At 34.2% G+C, this 17,573-nt stretch overlaps 1 protein-coding gene across 3 annotated transcripts; it reads left to right on the plus strand.

The window, feature by feature from the left end:
• Positions 1 to 1,773: 1,773 nt before the first annotated feature.
• On the plus strand, positions 1,774 to 17,190 carry LOC128224388 (divergent protein kinase domain 1A-like). Of its 3 annotated transcripts, none has more exons than XM_052934211.1 (7): positions 1,774 to 1,927; positions 7,477 to 7,578; positions 10,917 to 11,048; positions 11,706 to 11,813; positions 12,488 to 12,697; positions 14,367 to 14,566; positions 15,096 to 17,190. In XM_052934211.1, exons 2-7 carry the CDS (start codon positions 7,477 to 7,479, stop codon positions 15,670 to 15,672), a joined length of 1,329 nt encoding a protein of 442 aa, XP_052790171.1. In that variant the 5' UTR covers positions 1,774 to 1,927; the 3' UTR covers positions 15,673 to 17,190. The 3 variants fall into 3 exon arrangements, with proteins under 3 accessions (XP_052790171.1, XP_052790169.1, XP_052790170.1); XM_052934209.1 differs by lacking the exon at positions 1,774 to 1,927 and adding an exon at positions 2,386 to 2,449; XM_052934210.1 differs by lacking the exon at positions 1,774 to 1,927 and adding an exon at positions 3,792 to 3,935.
• The last annotated feature ends 383 nt before the right edge of the window (positions 17,191 to 17,573 follow it).

The following is a 17,573-nucleotide window of genomic DNA, read 5'->3' on the forward strand; positions in this document are numbered from 1 at the left end:
CACCATTTCAGACTTAAATGACTAAATCTTTCATTGGGAACAACCTCAAGCCATATTTAACTCATTAAATCGTGATTCCTTTGTAATGTTTGGAAAGGGGGCGTACTTTCTTAGATGCGGTCAAAAACTACTCCCCTCTTACGCCAAAACTCGGAGCCACCACTGGGAGCAGATATTACAAGGATGATGAAAATGGTACTAGTAATATGTTGATGAACATTCACAGTCCACACCTGAAGTGTACCTTTACGTTGCCTTCCCGAGCAAACCTTAACAAATCATATTAAATATATGTAAACATTATTTAACTTCCTCATTTATAAATTACAATACTAAATATAATCTGTTATTATTTATACAAACACAATCCAAATTCACATAAAAAAATGCATCCACACAAAACAAGTTAACAGCTGAAGTAAACGCATAATATGTAAAACAACAATAGAATTCAAGGGAAGTGGCCTGTACTCGTGCTCCGAAGTATCTTATCCTTTTCGTACGCCTGTTCATAGAACGGTATATTATTTTAGTTTCACCTGCGGCGAATGGGTGGGAGGGTAGCGTCCAGTATTTTGCCCGATCAATAATTCCAGAACCAAATCTGTTCAGAATGTGTATGTGCATACTATATCTCGGACAAGTTCGATATAACCGGCCATATATCGCTCGAGTCACTCGAGACTTGTCGCCGTTTATTTTTAGACTTCGGTCTTGTCCTTTCTTTAACTTAAGAAGTCTTGCTCTAGTTGTCACCAAATTTGGCCAAAATGTGTATGCAGAATATCTCGATCAGGTTCGATAACCAGCCATGTCGCCTCAGTCACTCCAGAGTTATGACTCTTGAATTACCAAAAACTGTATTTACAGTGTCTGCTTTCTAAATTTGACTAATTTATCACCAAAAAATAGGACGAACGTATTTTGCGAAATTTGGGGCTCTTGCCTACCTAGTCTAGGTTTCATACGTTGCCTTTGGGATTAATGAAAGTTTAAAAAAAGCTTTACTCATTCTTAAGGTATTCATCAATCGGAACTCCTCGGCTAGTATCAAGATATCTCGAAGCTTGCCGGAGATGGCCGAGTTGTTACGATTGGGTATTCATGTCATACTCGTTATGAACGTTGCATTAGTAAACATTTGGTTTAAACAATATTTATTCTTTATAAGTACATTAAGCTAATACATATATGATAATTATGGATTGAGGAGCTAATATTTATACCTCTCTCCTCTCCTCTAGTAAACATTTGAGCATATAATGATGAGCTTTCATCAAATTTTCATTTTAATAGTGTGTTTTTTTTTCAACATCTAATCGCAAAAAAATGCATCTAGCTTTATCCGACTGTCTCCCATAAAATATCAATTTCAAGTACTGTATTGAGAGCGTTATCAAGGCTATAAATGTTCCTTAATTACTAATAAACAGAACACTTAGTTTTAAAGGGAAAACTTCATTAATGTTTTTTTTTTTATCTTAAAATCGATGGCGTTTTTTTGTACACGTAATTCAAGGTGTTATACGAGATGTTACGGAATTGCAGAATGCTAGTATATAATAAATTGCTATTTGAAGGCATTTTTTCATGAACTCACTATACAGATATGTGCAAGAGCGCGTACTGTTGTATTAAATATTTAAACATTTGATGTTGAATTCACTGCGTTGAGCTGAAGAGAGCGTATTGTTTCATTTTAACCCAACCATTATATAAACATATGTGATGTTGAATTCACTACATTGAGTTGAAGTGATCGTACTGTTTCATTTGTATCCGGAATTTATATAAACATTTGATTTTGAATTTGTACAAGGATCTTTTTGTGTATTTTGTTTCCTGCTTGTGCTAGATCCCCACATTGATTTACAAATACAATAGCATCGGTTCGGCCCAAGGCAATGCCAACTTGATTCTGTGTCGGGTAGGTTTTCAGCTTTCAAAATAATCTTTCTCCTCACTAAAATCTATATTTAGCATAGAAATATAATTTCCTAGATCTTCATTATGATTAATAAAATAACAATGAGCAATTTTAAACTGTGAACTGTTTATTTTTCAAATCGCATGGAGTTCACAAATGTATTTGATAAACAATACTGGTTACATCCTTGTTAAATCGGCTATCAATGCCATATCTTTTAAAACGAATATAAAACGATTTTTATTGTATTTATTCTGCCTTGAAATTGGAGCCTGGCGCTATATGAATTGAAACAGTTTGGTATGGCCTAATGAGACAGTGTGCCATGAATAATAAATAAAGCCAATCTGCTTGAGTGGTCCTCTCTCATGACCAAACGAGGACATTTTAAAATATAGTATGTACTTGAATCTATGACTTCAATAAACGGGACATATTGAATGGGAACTATTATACATGTTTAGTGTACCGTTAGCGTTCGTACGTGTATAATTAATTATGAGGACGAATACGCAAAGGAAGGTGAGATATTTTATAAGAATGGTTTTAATCAACATAACACATCTATCCATCTTATATTAATACCTATATTGTTATAACAATCGGTGTGTTTATATCAAATACCAATGTAATGTTACTGGCCTTTTTTCTTTTCTGAGAAAAGCACTACAGCAGCCTATGCGCAGACGAAAACTTGAATCCACATGTTCTATTAAACGTGCACAGTCGATATTTTGCATGATATTTGTCCATGTAAGTACCCGTAAGTTAAACTTCGATGGCTATGGCTAATTATTCTATAAATATTGTTTTTCTTGTGTAATCTTTAAATAGCGGTAGTTGGACGGAAAGGAATTAGTTGCCATGCTCCCCCAGGGAAACAAAATCTAGTGATGAGATGTCCCAATGAAACTCCTTAATTCGTTTGAAACAAAAACGAAGTCGGTTTCTGCAGAAAGGGCCGTACGCCCTAACCCCACTTGTGTGAAAGTATTCATTCATTGTGTCATTGTGATGCTTGTTTGCATGCAATAAAGTAGTATTGAAAGATACGGTTACCGCCCGTTGGAATTTTGACGTCACCTATGAGGACCAGTCGAGAGTTAAATTTGCCAAAGTGAACCTTTCATTCCAAAAGGGTGAACTATTGATCATAAATTACAACAGTATGAAAAACTTAAGACTCATATAAGCAAAATGTTGTGGGGAGGGGAGTATTCTAAACTTTTGAAACAATTTGTTTTCGGTTCCTGCGGTAAAGGGTGGGTTAGGGCATGATACGGACCGACTTAAGTGCCCCCCTCTCTCGTCAATTCCTGGACCCCCTCTTCATGATAATAATATTGATAATAATAATAATAATAATAATAATAATAATAATAATAATGATAATAATAATAGTAATAATAATAATGATAATAATAATAATGATAATGATAATAATGATAATAATAATAATAATAATAATAATAATAATAATAATAATAATAATAATAATAATAATAATAACGTTAATACGAGCAATTAACTGCATCATACCTCGGCGAGGGAAAATGGTGGACAATAGGGGATGATTTCCGACAGTCGAGAATTAAATTTGGCGTAACCATGGGAGAAACAACCGGTATGTAGGCTGTGCAATATAGTTTATAGTTGTATATTATTTATGATGATTTTGAACGCTTTTTATTGTGATTTACCTTTGAATAAATGTAAAAGGGTTTGAGTTAAGAAAGAAACTGTTCAGGATGTCTAAATCCCCATGGCACCTGCGGTCGGGATTTTATGTCAAATTAGTGTTCTGTAACCTTTAAAAATAAGCAGAGTTACGCCCCTTATTGTAAAATTAGCTGTAAACGTCAATAATCGACAAATGGGATAAGCTTGTCAGAAAGACACATTTCCATTTAATTCTTGATATATTACGAATGCATTCATACAAATGAATGATGTTTAATTTACCAATCAATTTAATCAAACCACGCGAATTATGTAAATGTATGCATAGGTAAGTTTTATCTAAATTTCCATTGATCTATTGTCTATTTCAAATTTCAAATACAATGTATAGTACTTGAAGGACACAATTACAATTAAGTCAACTGGTTTTATATTTTGATAACGTTTACAAAGTTCAGTGAATGGAAAGGAAACATGTTATTATAAAATGTAGTGAATTGTGTGGCGGCCGCAGAGGATCTATAATGTAGTCCAAATAATTGTACGTTGACAGAATTTTTTTACGATTATTGATATGGCAAATCCTTCATGTACAAAGTGTATTGTACGAAAAGTGGGTAATTGTTCCGATCGGGATTCCGAGTTAAAGCATATTGCGTCCATAAAATATCATAAAAACAAAAAATATTACTAGATAATGTTATTTCATATTAGTTCCGTACACTAAAAATAAATATCTAACGAATAATTATGAGTTTAATGGGGTTTTCTTCATTTTTATTCTGTCAAAACATAACGCAAGGCTGCAGTTCACAGTTTTACAACAATCATTGTTAAGATTGTATTAACGAGGTCTATCACGAAGCTTGTCGGAGGTCAGTGCTCCAGCTAGCCCGTTTTTCAATGGCGCAGCGCCCGTGCCCCTTTTCTTACCGACCTGCCCCCTTTTTGAGTAGTGCCCTTTTCACAAATACTCTATTAGGGCCAATTATTCCGTTGGTACCCTTTTTACTATTGAAATCATCATGAAAGAGCAGCAGCCCTTAATCCGCTGTCATAATTTAGACAAATTACGTAATACTAGTGTTCCCGCTAGGTGTTACCATGCCCCCATTGTCTGCTAAAAATATGCCGTACTGCCCTTTCATCTTCCCATGTGCCTTGTCCAAGTCATATGACAGCTAAGTGTGTATTTGTGTAGTGAGCAGACGACCTGTGTATTCATAATCGGTCATCTTCTAATCCAATAATTAGGAAGAGCCAAATACGGAAACATCGGCAGGAGGCGGGGCTATTGAATGTCAGCCAATCAGAATATACATTGAGAACTTGTTCATTCAATCATGAAAGTTCGTAAAATGCGATAGAAAATGTGAAGTGATGGTGAAAAAAGTTGTCAAGCACAAAAAAATAATTGTTAATTGTATTGTACTGACGATACTCGCCATTTTAATTAAAAATTGTTGATTTGAAGCAGACGGTCACTGCCGATTTGTAAACATAAGAAAGGTGGCGCTGACACAATCAAATACATCACCTTTTCAATAAAAGTTTTGAAAGTTTATTTGTAAAATATTCGTGATGAAAATTTCTTTGTTACCCACAAAAATATGTTGATGTTTTATGTAGCATTTATCTATCATGTCCACGATCTTGTCAAAATTCGCCGAAACCGCCATTTTGTCAGAACGATTTTCGGAGTTATTTTATCAATGCTCTATGTTTTAGAAGTGATTTTTTAAACCAGGGAAGTGATTTTTATTGTCATTTTATTCACAAACATCAGCATATTTTAAACATTATTTTACCAAAGACAATTAAATAACAGCCAGGCTGAATGTAACATTCGTACCCAATCCCAATAGTACCAAACTAAGATTCGTCCCCTACATATTTTTTTTTTTTGTGTATCTATTTATTTGATTGCTTCAAATGTTTAACTGTGTTTGTTTTTTTCTTCATTTTACATAATTTTTAGGAGAAATATGTGACATTGCACTAAAGAAGATACCAAACAAGTACAATCATACTACCACAGACAAAAAGACATTTTAATTTTGATATTAAAACAAACCCTTCTAATTTTAGAGAAAAAAACAACACCATTTTGTATAAGTCTGAAAATCATGGAAAATGATTTAAATTGAGTATGTAAACAAAACCAATTCTAGGGGGAGACCCCCCCCCCCCCCCCCAAAAAAAAAAAAACCACACACACACAAAAAAGTGGAAAGGTAGATCATGTGTTTTAATGCATTTCATGCTTGTTTTATGCAAAATAGCTTTGTACTTACATGGTAAAATATGAATATAAACCTTTATTATCCATTTCAAACATAAAATACTTCACTAAATACAATTTAAATATTTTTCAAACCCACCCAGTTTTTGCACAAACCTGTTTAGACGTTAGGGATTGAAAGAATCCCGTATAACACGTCTCTTATTTTAGACTAAGGTTCTATGGTAGCCACAGGGCAACAAGGGCCTTCAGCAGGCCATTTTAATGCCCTGGGACGAAGACGTCTGTATCAAAAATCAGTATCTCCGGGGCCCTTGAAAATCTTACTGCTAGTGCTTGCATTTTCGTATATGAAATTTTCCGATAACGAAAAATAGGTCTGTTAATGCACCAGTCAATTGTTACCAAAGCCCCCCCCCACACACACACACACAGGTCTGGAGAATAGCGGGGACTTTGACTTTCGGTCCAGCGAACCCCAGGTAAAATCCCTGTCCTACCGAGACGAACGGATCATAAAATCCCCGCCAAATGCCCCGCAGCCCAAGGACTCTGGGAAAGGCCCGTTCCCGGCTATATTTTGCACGAAAACAAAAGCACCACATTCACCTGGCACTGCGGGGCCACCTGAAAGGTAAAAACATGGCCCATTTCCCAGGCTATCCCCGGTATACCCCTGGACCTGGGGGGCAGCATGGTTACAATTGACTGGTGCATAATGAACAGATGCCCAGGACGCTTGCATTTTCTTCACCAATTAGCCAGACATTGGTATGACATAGTTTTCAAGAACAGGTTGTTGTTTTAGCAGCTTTTTGATATCAAATTAATGACTCTCTTTATGCCTTATGCCAATCAATTATTGATTTAAGTTTTTTGCAAATTAAATTTTCATCGGACAAACCACACATCTATTACGTGTTACTTTATTTAGCGCATTGCAATATGTTACCGCACACTTTTAATCTCTACGTACACCCCTTGTGCTTTGATGTCACACAGTGTACCGTTTGATCTGCAGCCGACACATTTCAATACATGTATAAAAAGGTTAAACTCTCAGAGGTGTTTGTTTCTATTGTAGTTGATGGGACTTACATTAGGCGTAATAAATAACCATTGATAATTTGGGATAATATTGCGATTTGTAAAAATTATGTTCCCAATGTTAAATACATTTTGACCAGTAATGGATCAATATTTAGCCTTATTCCAAATGCCATTTTTCACTGTGTTAGGAAATATGTCTCTTTTTAAGAAGTAAACAGTCTTACATGTAAATTATTTTGGCAAAAAAGCTTCCAAAATTGAGGGGTTTTGCAGACAAAGGCAAATAAAAATCACAACTATTTACGGTAATACTTCAAAACCTGCAAATGCTTATTTCATTTGCAAATGTTTATTTCATTTGCAAACAGTAGTAAATGTTGACAGCACCCGCAACATAGTGAAACAACTAAAACTTCATTATATGCATTTTTTCCCAACATGAATAACAAACATACATACATGTAACATATCAAACCATATAAATGAGCTTGTGACCTGGAAATAAAAAGGTAAAAAAAAATGTAAAAAAAAGCATTTCTGGCTTAATGTAATAACATTATATTCAATATGTTTTCAGATGAGCTCAGCCTGTCGTTCAGTGTCATGGTGTATACGTGTTGTGCGAATGAAGCTACTTAACACCCCGAGACAGGCGTGCAAGCTGTGTATTAGGTGCTTGGTTAGTTCAATTTATAATGTTATACCATCGTCAGCAACCATGGTACTTGATTCAATTATAGCTCATAAATACTGTAATTCTGTTTATTCAGACAATTGACTGACACAATATTATTTTAATGAATATGCATGAGGCAGGGGAGACGATTCTCCTTCCAATGAATTTGTGTGTTACAATTTAGTATCCTCTAATTACTGTCAGTTGCCTCGATGGCCGAGTGTTCTTAACTGCTGTCTAAAAAATTTGTACTGCAAAGGTGGTTCCAGTTTAGTTCCAGCTTTTGCCAGAATATGTTTCTACAGGGAAGGTTCTGTTACCTTGTGGAACCAATGAAACTATTTTCTTCGTCAAAAAGTTCCTCGGTACATAAGAAGCATAGTGTAGTAGTGTATGGGGTGTATCTGACGATGATGAGAAACATGAACAATACATTTTGTAGCATTTCAGTTTTGGTTAATGATTTTTTGCCAATGATAGATTACCAGTAATGATTAAATGTTTGCCATTGAGATCAAGAACAACTTTACATTAAAAAATCTGCTGTTGAAAACAGTTAATTATTTGGAAATAAGTTTAGTTATAAACAAAATAGAATATATCTGCTATTACATGTAACTCTTTTCCTCTGGCACAAATTATAACTATTGGCAAATATCATGTTTCATGTTTTCTCTTACTCCTGAAAGCATTCCAGTGTATGATTCCTATTGAAAGCTTAATGTTGCAAAATCGTTGACTTCACCTTTGATCCAGTAGAAAAGGCAGATCAAGTTAAGACCATACATCTGATTTCAGTTTAGAGTTTCACATAAACTCAGTTTCGAGTTTCTATTAATTTCAGTTTTGATTTTCCAAATAATTCAGTCTAGAGTTTTCCATAAAGTTTAGTTTAGAGTTTTCCATATTGGCAGCTAAGTGTTTCCCATTAATTAAGTTTAGTGTTTCCCTTCAATTCAGTTAAGTGTTTCCCATTAATTCAGTTTAGAGTTTCCCATTAATTCAGATTAGTGTTTCCCATTAATTCAGTTTAGAGTTTCCCATCAATTAAGTTAAGTGTGTCCCATACATTCAATTAAGTGTTTCCCATTTATTCATTTTGAGTTTCCAGTTAATTCAGTTTAGAGTTTCCTGTTAATTAAGTTAAGAATTTCCCATTTATTCATTTAGTGTTTCCCATCTATTCAGTTTAGAGTTTCCAATTAATTCAATTTAGAGTTTCCCATTTATAAAGATTAGAGTTTCCAATAAATCATGTTTAGTTTTTCCCATTATTTCAGTTTGGAGTTTCAATTTATATAATTTAGAGTTTCCCATTAATTAAGTTTTTATCAGTTTAGAGTTTCCCGTAAATTCAGCCTAGAGTTCAGATTTTTACAAGTTGTGCCTTATATGATTAAAGAGTATAATACTCTTGAATCAAACATAAAAAAGGAGTCATTGAAACATTACTTCAAAGTTTATAGACTTATGATTCTTATCAAGGATTACTTTTGCCATTTACATTTAAAGGTTAACATTATCGATTCTATGAACCTTTTAAGGAATGTGTAACTGTGTTTATAAGTAAGAAGTGATGAAACAAATTGCATCCACAAAAATTACATCGAAAGAAAAAAGGTTTCACAGCAGGGTGGTAAACTTGTATGGGATGTTTCGTCCACCCTGTCAAAATGATGTGGGGTGTTTTGTCTACTGTGTCAAAATGATGTGGGTGTTCTGTCCACCATGTCAAAATGATGTGGGTGTTTTGACCACCTTGTCAAAATGATGTGGTATGTTTTGTCCACCATGTTAAAATGATGTTAGGTGTTTTGTCCACAATGTCAAAATGATGTGGGATGTTTTTTCCACTATGTCAAAATTATGTGGGATGTTTTGTCCACCATGTCAAAATAATGTGGTATGTTTTGTCCACCATGTCAAAATGATGTGGTATGTTTTGTCCACCATGTCAAAATGATGTGGGATGTTTTGTCCACCATGTCAAAATGATGTGGGATGTTTTGTCCACCATGTCAAAATGAAGTGGGATGTTTTGTCCACCATGTCAAAATGATGTGGGATGTTTTGTCCACCATGTCAAAATGATGTGGGATGTTTTGTCCACCTAGCAAAAAATGCATGGGATGTTGTTTTTTTCCGTGTTTATGCCCCCACAAAGTGGCGGCATATAGGGTTGCCCTTGTCCCTACGTACGTACGTACGTACGTACGTACGTACGTCCCGAAGATTGTTTCCGATCTAATTCTTGAAAACCGTTTGTCCAATCCTCACCAAACTTTAAACACATGTTTGTGACCATAATATCTTGATCAAGTTCGATAGTCATGGAAATCGCTTTAGTCATTTAGGAGTTACGGCCCTTTTTTGCCAAAAATTCACGAAGATTGTTTCCGATCTAATTCTTGAAAACCGTTTGTCCAATCCTCACCAAACTTTAAACACATGTTTGTGACCATAATATCTTGATCAAGTTCGATAGTCATGGAAATCGCTTTAGTCATTTAGGAGTTACGGCCCTTTTTTGCCAAAAATACTTCAAAAATATATGTTTCCAATCTAATTCTTGAAAAGTATGTGTCCAATCCTCACCAAACTTTACATACATGATTGTGACCATAATATCTTGATCAAGTTCGATAGCCATGGAAATCGCTTTTGTCATTTAGGAGTTACGGCCCTTTATTTGCAAAAAAAGACTTGAAAAATACGTCCCGAAGATTGTTTCCGATCTAATTCTTGAAAACTGTTTGTCCAATCCTCACCAAACTTTTAACACATGTTTGTGACCATAATATCTTGATCAAGTTCGATAGCCATGGAAATCGCTTTAATCATTTAGGAGTTAGGGCCCTCAGATTATCCTGAATAATCATTATGGCTTATTTTCTGTGACAAAAAATCGAAGTGGGGGCATCCGTGTCCTATGGACACATTTCTAGTTTTTTTTTTGTCCTACATTCTCGGAAAACAATTTATTATAATTAAGATTTCATTACAATGATTTCTGTCAAAATCTTTTTTAACAAAGACAAGCAAAATATCAGAGCTTTCTTTTACTGTTTATGGAGCTAGGCATGTGGGTCAGAATGGACGCGTGGGTATCTTGTGATCAGAGCTTTGTTATTTTTTACAGAGCCAAGCATGGGAGTCAGAATGGACGCGGGGGTATCTTGTGATCAGAGCTTTGTTATTTTTTACAGAGCCAAGCATGGGAGTCAGAATGGACGCATGGGTATCTTGTGATCAGAGCTTTGTTATTTTTTTACAGAGCCAAGCATGGGAGTCAGAATGGACGCGTGGGTATCTTGTGATCAGAGCTTTGTTATTTTTTACAGAGCCAAGCATGGGAGTCAGAATGGACGCGTGTGTATCTTGTGATCGCAGCTTTCTGCACACTGATGGTGTTGTTGGTAGGATGGCTCATCTACCGGGATCCCTGCTTCCAGTGGGAGATACGCACACAGATGGTAAGAGTTTACTCTCAGATGGTTACACTATATTTTGGGTATCTTTAATATATTGTAATGTATTGAATTAAGTATATTAATATTCAATACATTATTGTTTACTAGCCTTTAGACTAAGAAATTTATTCTGCGTTTGTATACACTATGTTTAACAACAGTTACTGTCATATTAACTATTTGGAGAATATTCATTATTTCTAAACATAATTTTTAAACTGAGTTGTATTCCTAAAGTAAAAAGGGTAACAATTCCTTTGGAAAAAAGTTATCGCTATTTCAACATGGGACACAAAATTAAAAATAATTTTCAAGATAATATGAACAAAATAAAAAAAATAGGTGACAATTTTTCACAATTTTGAAGTTTTTAGAATAAAGAAACTCAATGAATGTCATGTATGGGTATAAAAGACTGGCCAGACCGGACCAACAGAAATTTCTGTAGCAGGATGACAATTACAGATTTCAGAAGATTGCATTATTGTAATGGTTTATATGCTGGAGCACTGTATATTTACATCTGTTTGGGACAAATCAGCTTTATTTTAAATCACCTCTCACAGTGTGGAAACTTAATGAACGAACTTTAATATACAGAACGACACTTCACTTCTAAATGATGGTATACTTAATAAGATTATATTATTTACCTTTCAGTGTGAAGATTACCACAATGGTTTGATAGCAGGAGCGTTGTGTTTTGACATTTGTGTAGAACAAGTTGGCTACCTCTCACACTGTGTGGAACAACATGATGATCTTTCAGTAAGATATTTATCACGAAATTAAACAAGCTTGGGGCTTATCAGTTCCTCGTATTTCAACATTTATTTGTATGTATGAAGAAATTACAGTAAATGTGGGAGAAATTGTTTCATTCAATTTAAGTTTGCATGTTTTGGGAAAAAAAATGTTGTCTAGGTATTGTAATAGCCTTGTGATCATCTTCATCATGGGGCTGTGCAAAATACTTCTGTCTATAAGTGGGTTTATATAAACGATCATTGGGGAAAATGTGTATTTTCGTATTGTAGGCATTGGTCATTGTCAATTTCTTTCAATACATGCACAGGTCCATTTTATCCTTCTTTACCAGGCTTCTTTCCCAAGGGCCAGACCTTTTTTTCCTTAAATTAGTCTCTGAAATTTCTCATTTTCCAAATAAAAGAATGTTGTTGTTTTTATTATGAAAATCTCATGATCCATTAAGAGATGTTTTTGAGTGATTTATTTACTGCTTTATTGATATTTTACACAATATGTTCCCATAATGTTTGAAAAAGTACTATGAGAATTTTTCTTCAAAACTAAAAGCACTTTTTTCCCACAAAAAGAGCAAGGGTGTCTTGCCAATAACTGGTTAAAGGGCCCTAATGCAAATTTCCTGTTGTTAAAAGTTTAAGATTTATATCTCCAACATGTTAATTTCATTACTTCAGATATTCCGATGGGACGACTTGCTACTAAAGGCTCGGAGAGGTGACCACAAGGTGGTCAATGACCTTGACCAGTACATCTGGGAGGGAATGACCATGGCTGACCTTGAGGCAGTACTTGATTCATTCTTTGGTAACATACTAGGCAGGGGAGATCACTCCAGGCTTATCGAGGATGTAGTGGATTACGCTGACTTTAATAAGGATAAACAAGTAGGTGGAATGTTTTTATAGTGGTCTGTTTGTTATAGAAAAATCAGAGGTAATCTCATGTTTTTTGTCAACCTAAAATGGAACAGTATTTGTTCACCAATTCAGGTGCTGTTTTTTAATATTTTGGGATATGACCTTTACCCAAAGCTTTGGGAATTTTTGCATTTTTTTGGCAAAATTGTGAATTTCTTTGTAAATTATAACATTGAAAGGGTATAATATACGGTATTTAATTCTACAATGAGTAATACTCAAAAACTGTTCATCATATGTATTTGGAACATAATATGCACAGCCCCGGTTAACACCCTACATGGGTTAATCCCTTTGTTTTAACTCTTTGAAATATTAAACTGTTTGATCAACAAGTTCTGGGCTCAGAGAATGGTGCTCTAGATTATGCATGCAAATTCTCATATATGCATCAAAATTGCTGATTGCTCAAAGAAAATATTGATAGGTCTATTTTTCAAGATAGTATTTTGCATAATACACAGTACTCATTCTATTTTACATACGTTTCTTCTTCGGCGTCCTATTAGCTCGCACTGGCAATTCTAGACTTGTTTTGAGGAAATACCGCCGATTTTTGGACCATCTGGTGTCCATTCCCTTTAAGCCTATCCTGATTTCAAAAACAATACATATTTTCACTGTAACAATACACACTTGATTGTGGTGGAGCAAGTCCCATAACTCTGGCTAGATATATATACTACGGGTATTATAATTCATGGAGAGAAGAAAAAAAGTATATTGAAGTTAAGAGTCATAGGGAAAGTGTTATAGAGGTTGGAGTATCTATGATTTGCATGTTTGGTGCATTTCTATAAAATGAAGTCAAGACACTCATGTGTAAATCATATAAGAAAAACTTTCTTTGTCTGTATTTGCATGTTTCTGTACCAAATTTAAATGTCATTAAACTTATTAAACAAGGCTTTTCTGTGTTATTGCATTTTAATGTCAATTATAATGTTACATAAATAATGTTTTTTTCTCTAAACCACAACAGATAAAAAAGAAGTTTATCAAAACAGTCTCAGTTCTAAAGTTGAAAATGACAACAGTTATAACATTTTAATGTATAAAGTAATTTAACTTGTCATTTTTTTATAGCAATTTAAAGTAATACAAACGTTAATTACTGTATCACACACAGTCTTAAAGATGAATTGTGTTGTTAAGACATTGATATAGAGCCTTGTTAAGATTCCAAGCTGTATAATATAATCAGGCTATGTTTAATGAAGACATGCTGGATTCATTAAGTAATAAATCTTCTAGGTTTAAGTGTTGCTTTCAACTTGCAATTACAAGCACTTATTGAGATTTACATATGTCATAAATAATTTTAACATCTTTAAGCAGACTTTTATTCACCGTCATGTACACTGTAGTGTGTGTACCAGGTACTTAAAATAACACTTCAAATTAATATGTCATATATTCTAAATTAAATTTTAAAGTTGGGGTGTGTATGTGATATAAGCCATATTTCTGGAGACCATTCCAGGGGATTTTGACCTTTTTGATGAGCAGAATTCCGGGGAGTTTTTACACCCCCCCACCCCCCATCTTTTAAGATCATTAACATTTAAAGTTTTGGTGAAAGTTTAAATAAAAAAAGATCCTCTTTATTTTATAACCTTAATTTTACTAATTTCAGGTCAATTTTGGAGAAATACGATCAATGTGGCACCTATTACAGATCCAAGAATTCCAGACACTCTTCATATTTCGTGATAATCCAGTCTTTCCTTCAATAAATGGGACCTGCGGTTCCCTGTATTTCGTGGAGGATACATTCCACCATTACTTGTATCGAAGAAATAAGTCATCATATGTGGATAAAATCTTTCCTAACAGGTCAGCTATTGTTATGAGATCAAAGAAATAATGAGAAATAGTTAGAAATAGTTTCATTATAGGCCTGGGCCAAATATTTCTGCGAAGTTTGTTTTGAAACAGTACTAAGTAATCTTCAAACTTTGTATGCATATTATTTATGGTAGGTTGACCCCTAACCCCTTGATTGATTTGAGGTCAAAGATGAAGGTCATGTTGAACTTTCCTAAAATCATTTTTTTGGTGCATACATTTCTGATCAATTTCTTCTGAACAACTGGGGTTAGAGTCTTCTGACTTGAAATGCACATTGGTCATAATTAGTAGATTATCTTAATGATTTTAAGTTTAATAGGTCAAAGGTCATGGTCATTATGACCTTTACTAGAACAATTATGGTTGCTCCCAATAGGCCACACATCTAATTAATGATATTTCAGTATAAATACTTCATTTATCATATTTACTGTAGAAAATATATTATGGTTGCAAGCAAATGTATTTCAATGATAACTTATTTAATGGAAATGGTTTGTGTTTATTTCTACAGGTACCGTTGGGGTGCTCCAGCTTTTCTTCAACGAGCGTATATTGGACTTGGTATTCTGGAGTATACATTTTCCATACGGGAACAAGATAATGCCCGTTTCTACATGTGTGACTTTAGTCCGAGTAACTTTGGTTACTCAAGATTTTACGAAATGAAAGTCTCAAATGTTGGGGGGTTGATTTCTGAAGCGATGTTAAATAAAACATTTGAAAGCAAATATTGTGATAGTGATATCGATTGCGTGTACGGCACGGTTTGTCGGACGTCTTGTGATAAGCTGACGCAAAAGTGTCGAAGCTTGCCTGAGAATTACATTCCAGATATTGTAAAAGTTTGTAACATTCTACAAGACTATTTACTCTTCAATATGCCCACCAAGATTAAGTATGTTTTAAGTCATCTTGTAGCGGACTGTATACGCATTGGCAAGAAAGCTGTGGCAATGAATCCATATCGTACTGCGGTTGAGGAAAATATGGCTCTAGACCGTCTTAATCAGGTTTTGTGGGATGAATTAAAATTCTCAGAAAATAAATGGATGGACAAGACAACGAAAAAACCAGCACTGATTGTGTGAGACAAGTCCTTAGATTAGGTGAAACTAGCAACGATTGTGTCAGACAAGTCCCTAGATTAGGGGAAACCATGTTTTTTTTAAGAGGAATATTTTCCAAATACCAGTATTTTACCTCTTCATTTATTTTTTTTACAAAGTGGCATGTAATTGTCTTCACATTGAAACGCAGTCACCCTAGCCCGTGTTGGTCAAATTCTTGGGGCGGTTTCATTAAGAATCCTAGAAACAGTCGCGTAGCTACGGTTTATTGTCAACAGTAGTACCAAACAATTGTTTTTTTCAGCCCCATTTCCTGCTATAAAAAAATCCCCTACCCAGGTAAAAAAAAATATGTATATTTTTTATTTTTCAAATTTTTAGGAGCCTTGACCTCTAAACATGTAGCAGATGTAGCAATTTAGTGCCATTCATGAAGCTGTTCATATGTTTGTTGATTAAAAGGTCTGTCAACAAATTGAACATTTTAAGAATCATGTTAGTATTTTCCCCCTTTTTGCCAAAACAACACTATTTTCCCACTATCAAAGGGCCACCATTAAAAGTTGAAAAAAACACTGCGCACTGTTGGACTATCACAAAGGTATGCAATTGCTTATAGGAATCTTAATGACAAGGGCTTGCTGTACATAAACATGTAAAATAATGCCTTCTTGAGCAGCATTATAAGTTTCCATTTTTGGAGGGAAAAATTGGTCTGGCCAGAATGCTTTTGAATTTGCAGGTGTTTGCAAATATACGGTACTTATTTTTTTTGTGTGCAATTATCTTCAAAATATTATCCTAATGTGTTTTTCACTTTTTGTTATTTTGCTTATGGCTTCTTTTAAACATTTGATAGCATATTTTCATCAAGTAGTTAACTATTAGTTGTTAAATTTAAGAAACGGATGTAAAGAAATTCCAAAATTTACATTAATGAAAATACTTGCCATGTATATATATATACACTAATATTTACTACAAATTTTGATGCAATATTGTTGACTTGCAATATTAGATGAAATGCAATTTTACTATTTTCTAGGAGTCATTTTAAATAATTGTTTTGTGTCATATATTATTATATTATCAAGGCTTGATAGAAATTTTTAATTATCTTTTTTCTAGCTTCAACTATTGAGTTACGCCCCTCTTTGTTTTGTCTGCAAAGCAAAGATCACTGTGTCCGTCAGTATCACACTATCTTATCCGATCAAAAACTTTTAAACAACTAGAAGATTCTTTGAACTTGGTATGCTCACTGGTCATTGTCAAAGATGACCTATCAATTATGGAGTCAATAGATTAAAGGTCAAGGTCATGGTGAATGACTGTTACATCAAATATTATGTAATGTTATGTAATCACCTGGGAAAAGATCTGTCTTACGTAATTCTACTTTAGTTGAGTGAAACAACCGATAACTCATTGGTGTTAACGTTCACTTGTGCTACTCTTTGTTAAATACATGGTCACAATGCTGGTCAGAATTTCTTCCTTTACAAAGCTTTGAAGGATGAGAGGATTTTTTTTTTAGTGTTAGAGGGGGGAGGGGGAGGGTGAAGGGGGTTAGTGAGGGTTAGAAGGGCAGAGGGGGGGCATTTAAATTTGTTTCCCACTTGTTAACATGTTTTAATACTTTATAATTGTTTATCCTATTAAACTGTTACATGTTTTATAGATTATTTCTTTCCAGTTGTTAAAATGATTCTAATGCAATGGTCTTTGAGATTTTAAAGCAATTTCCATAGCCATATAAGGGTTCAGATTTGATAGTAGATTTATCATTCCATTGTTTTTAATATTTTATTTAAAAAAATGCTCTTGGTCAAAACTGGCTTGTAAATAATAATTACAATAAATCTATTGCATTGCAAGTTGACAGACAATCTGCTGTTTTCACATTATATTTAACTCTACAA

Source organism: Mya arenaria, chromosome 17 (assembly GCF_026914265.1).
Source record: "Mya arenaria isolate MELC-2E11 chromosome 17, ASM2691426v1".
Taxonomy (NCBI): Eukaryota; Metazoa; Mollusca; class Bivalvia; order Myida; family Myidae; genus Mya; species Mya arenaria.

Excerpts from the sequence above, each read along its gene's own strand:
- LOC128224388 (XM_052934209.1), top strand. The coding sequence starts at position 2,426 with ATGAGGACGAATACGCAAAGGAAG. Across the intron at positions 7,579-10,916 it reads AGCTGTGTATTAGGTGCTTG|AGCCAAGCATGGGAGTCAGA; the intron begins GTTAGTTCAATT and ends TATTTTTTACAG. Across the intron at positions 11,814-12,487 it reads AACAACATGATGATCTTTCA|ATATTCCGATGGGACGACTT; the intron begins GTAAGATATTTA and ends TCATTACTTCAG.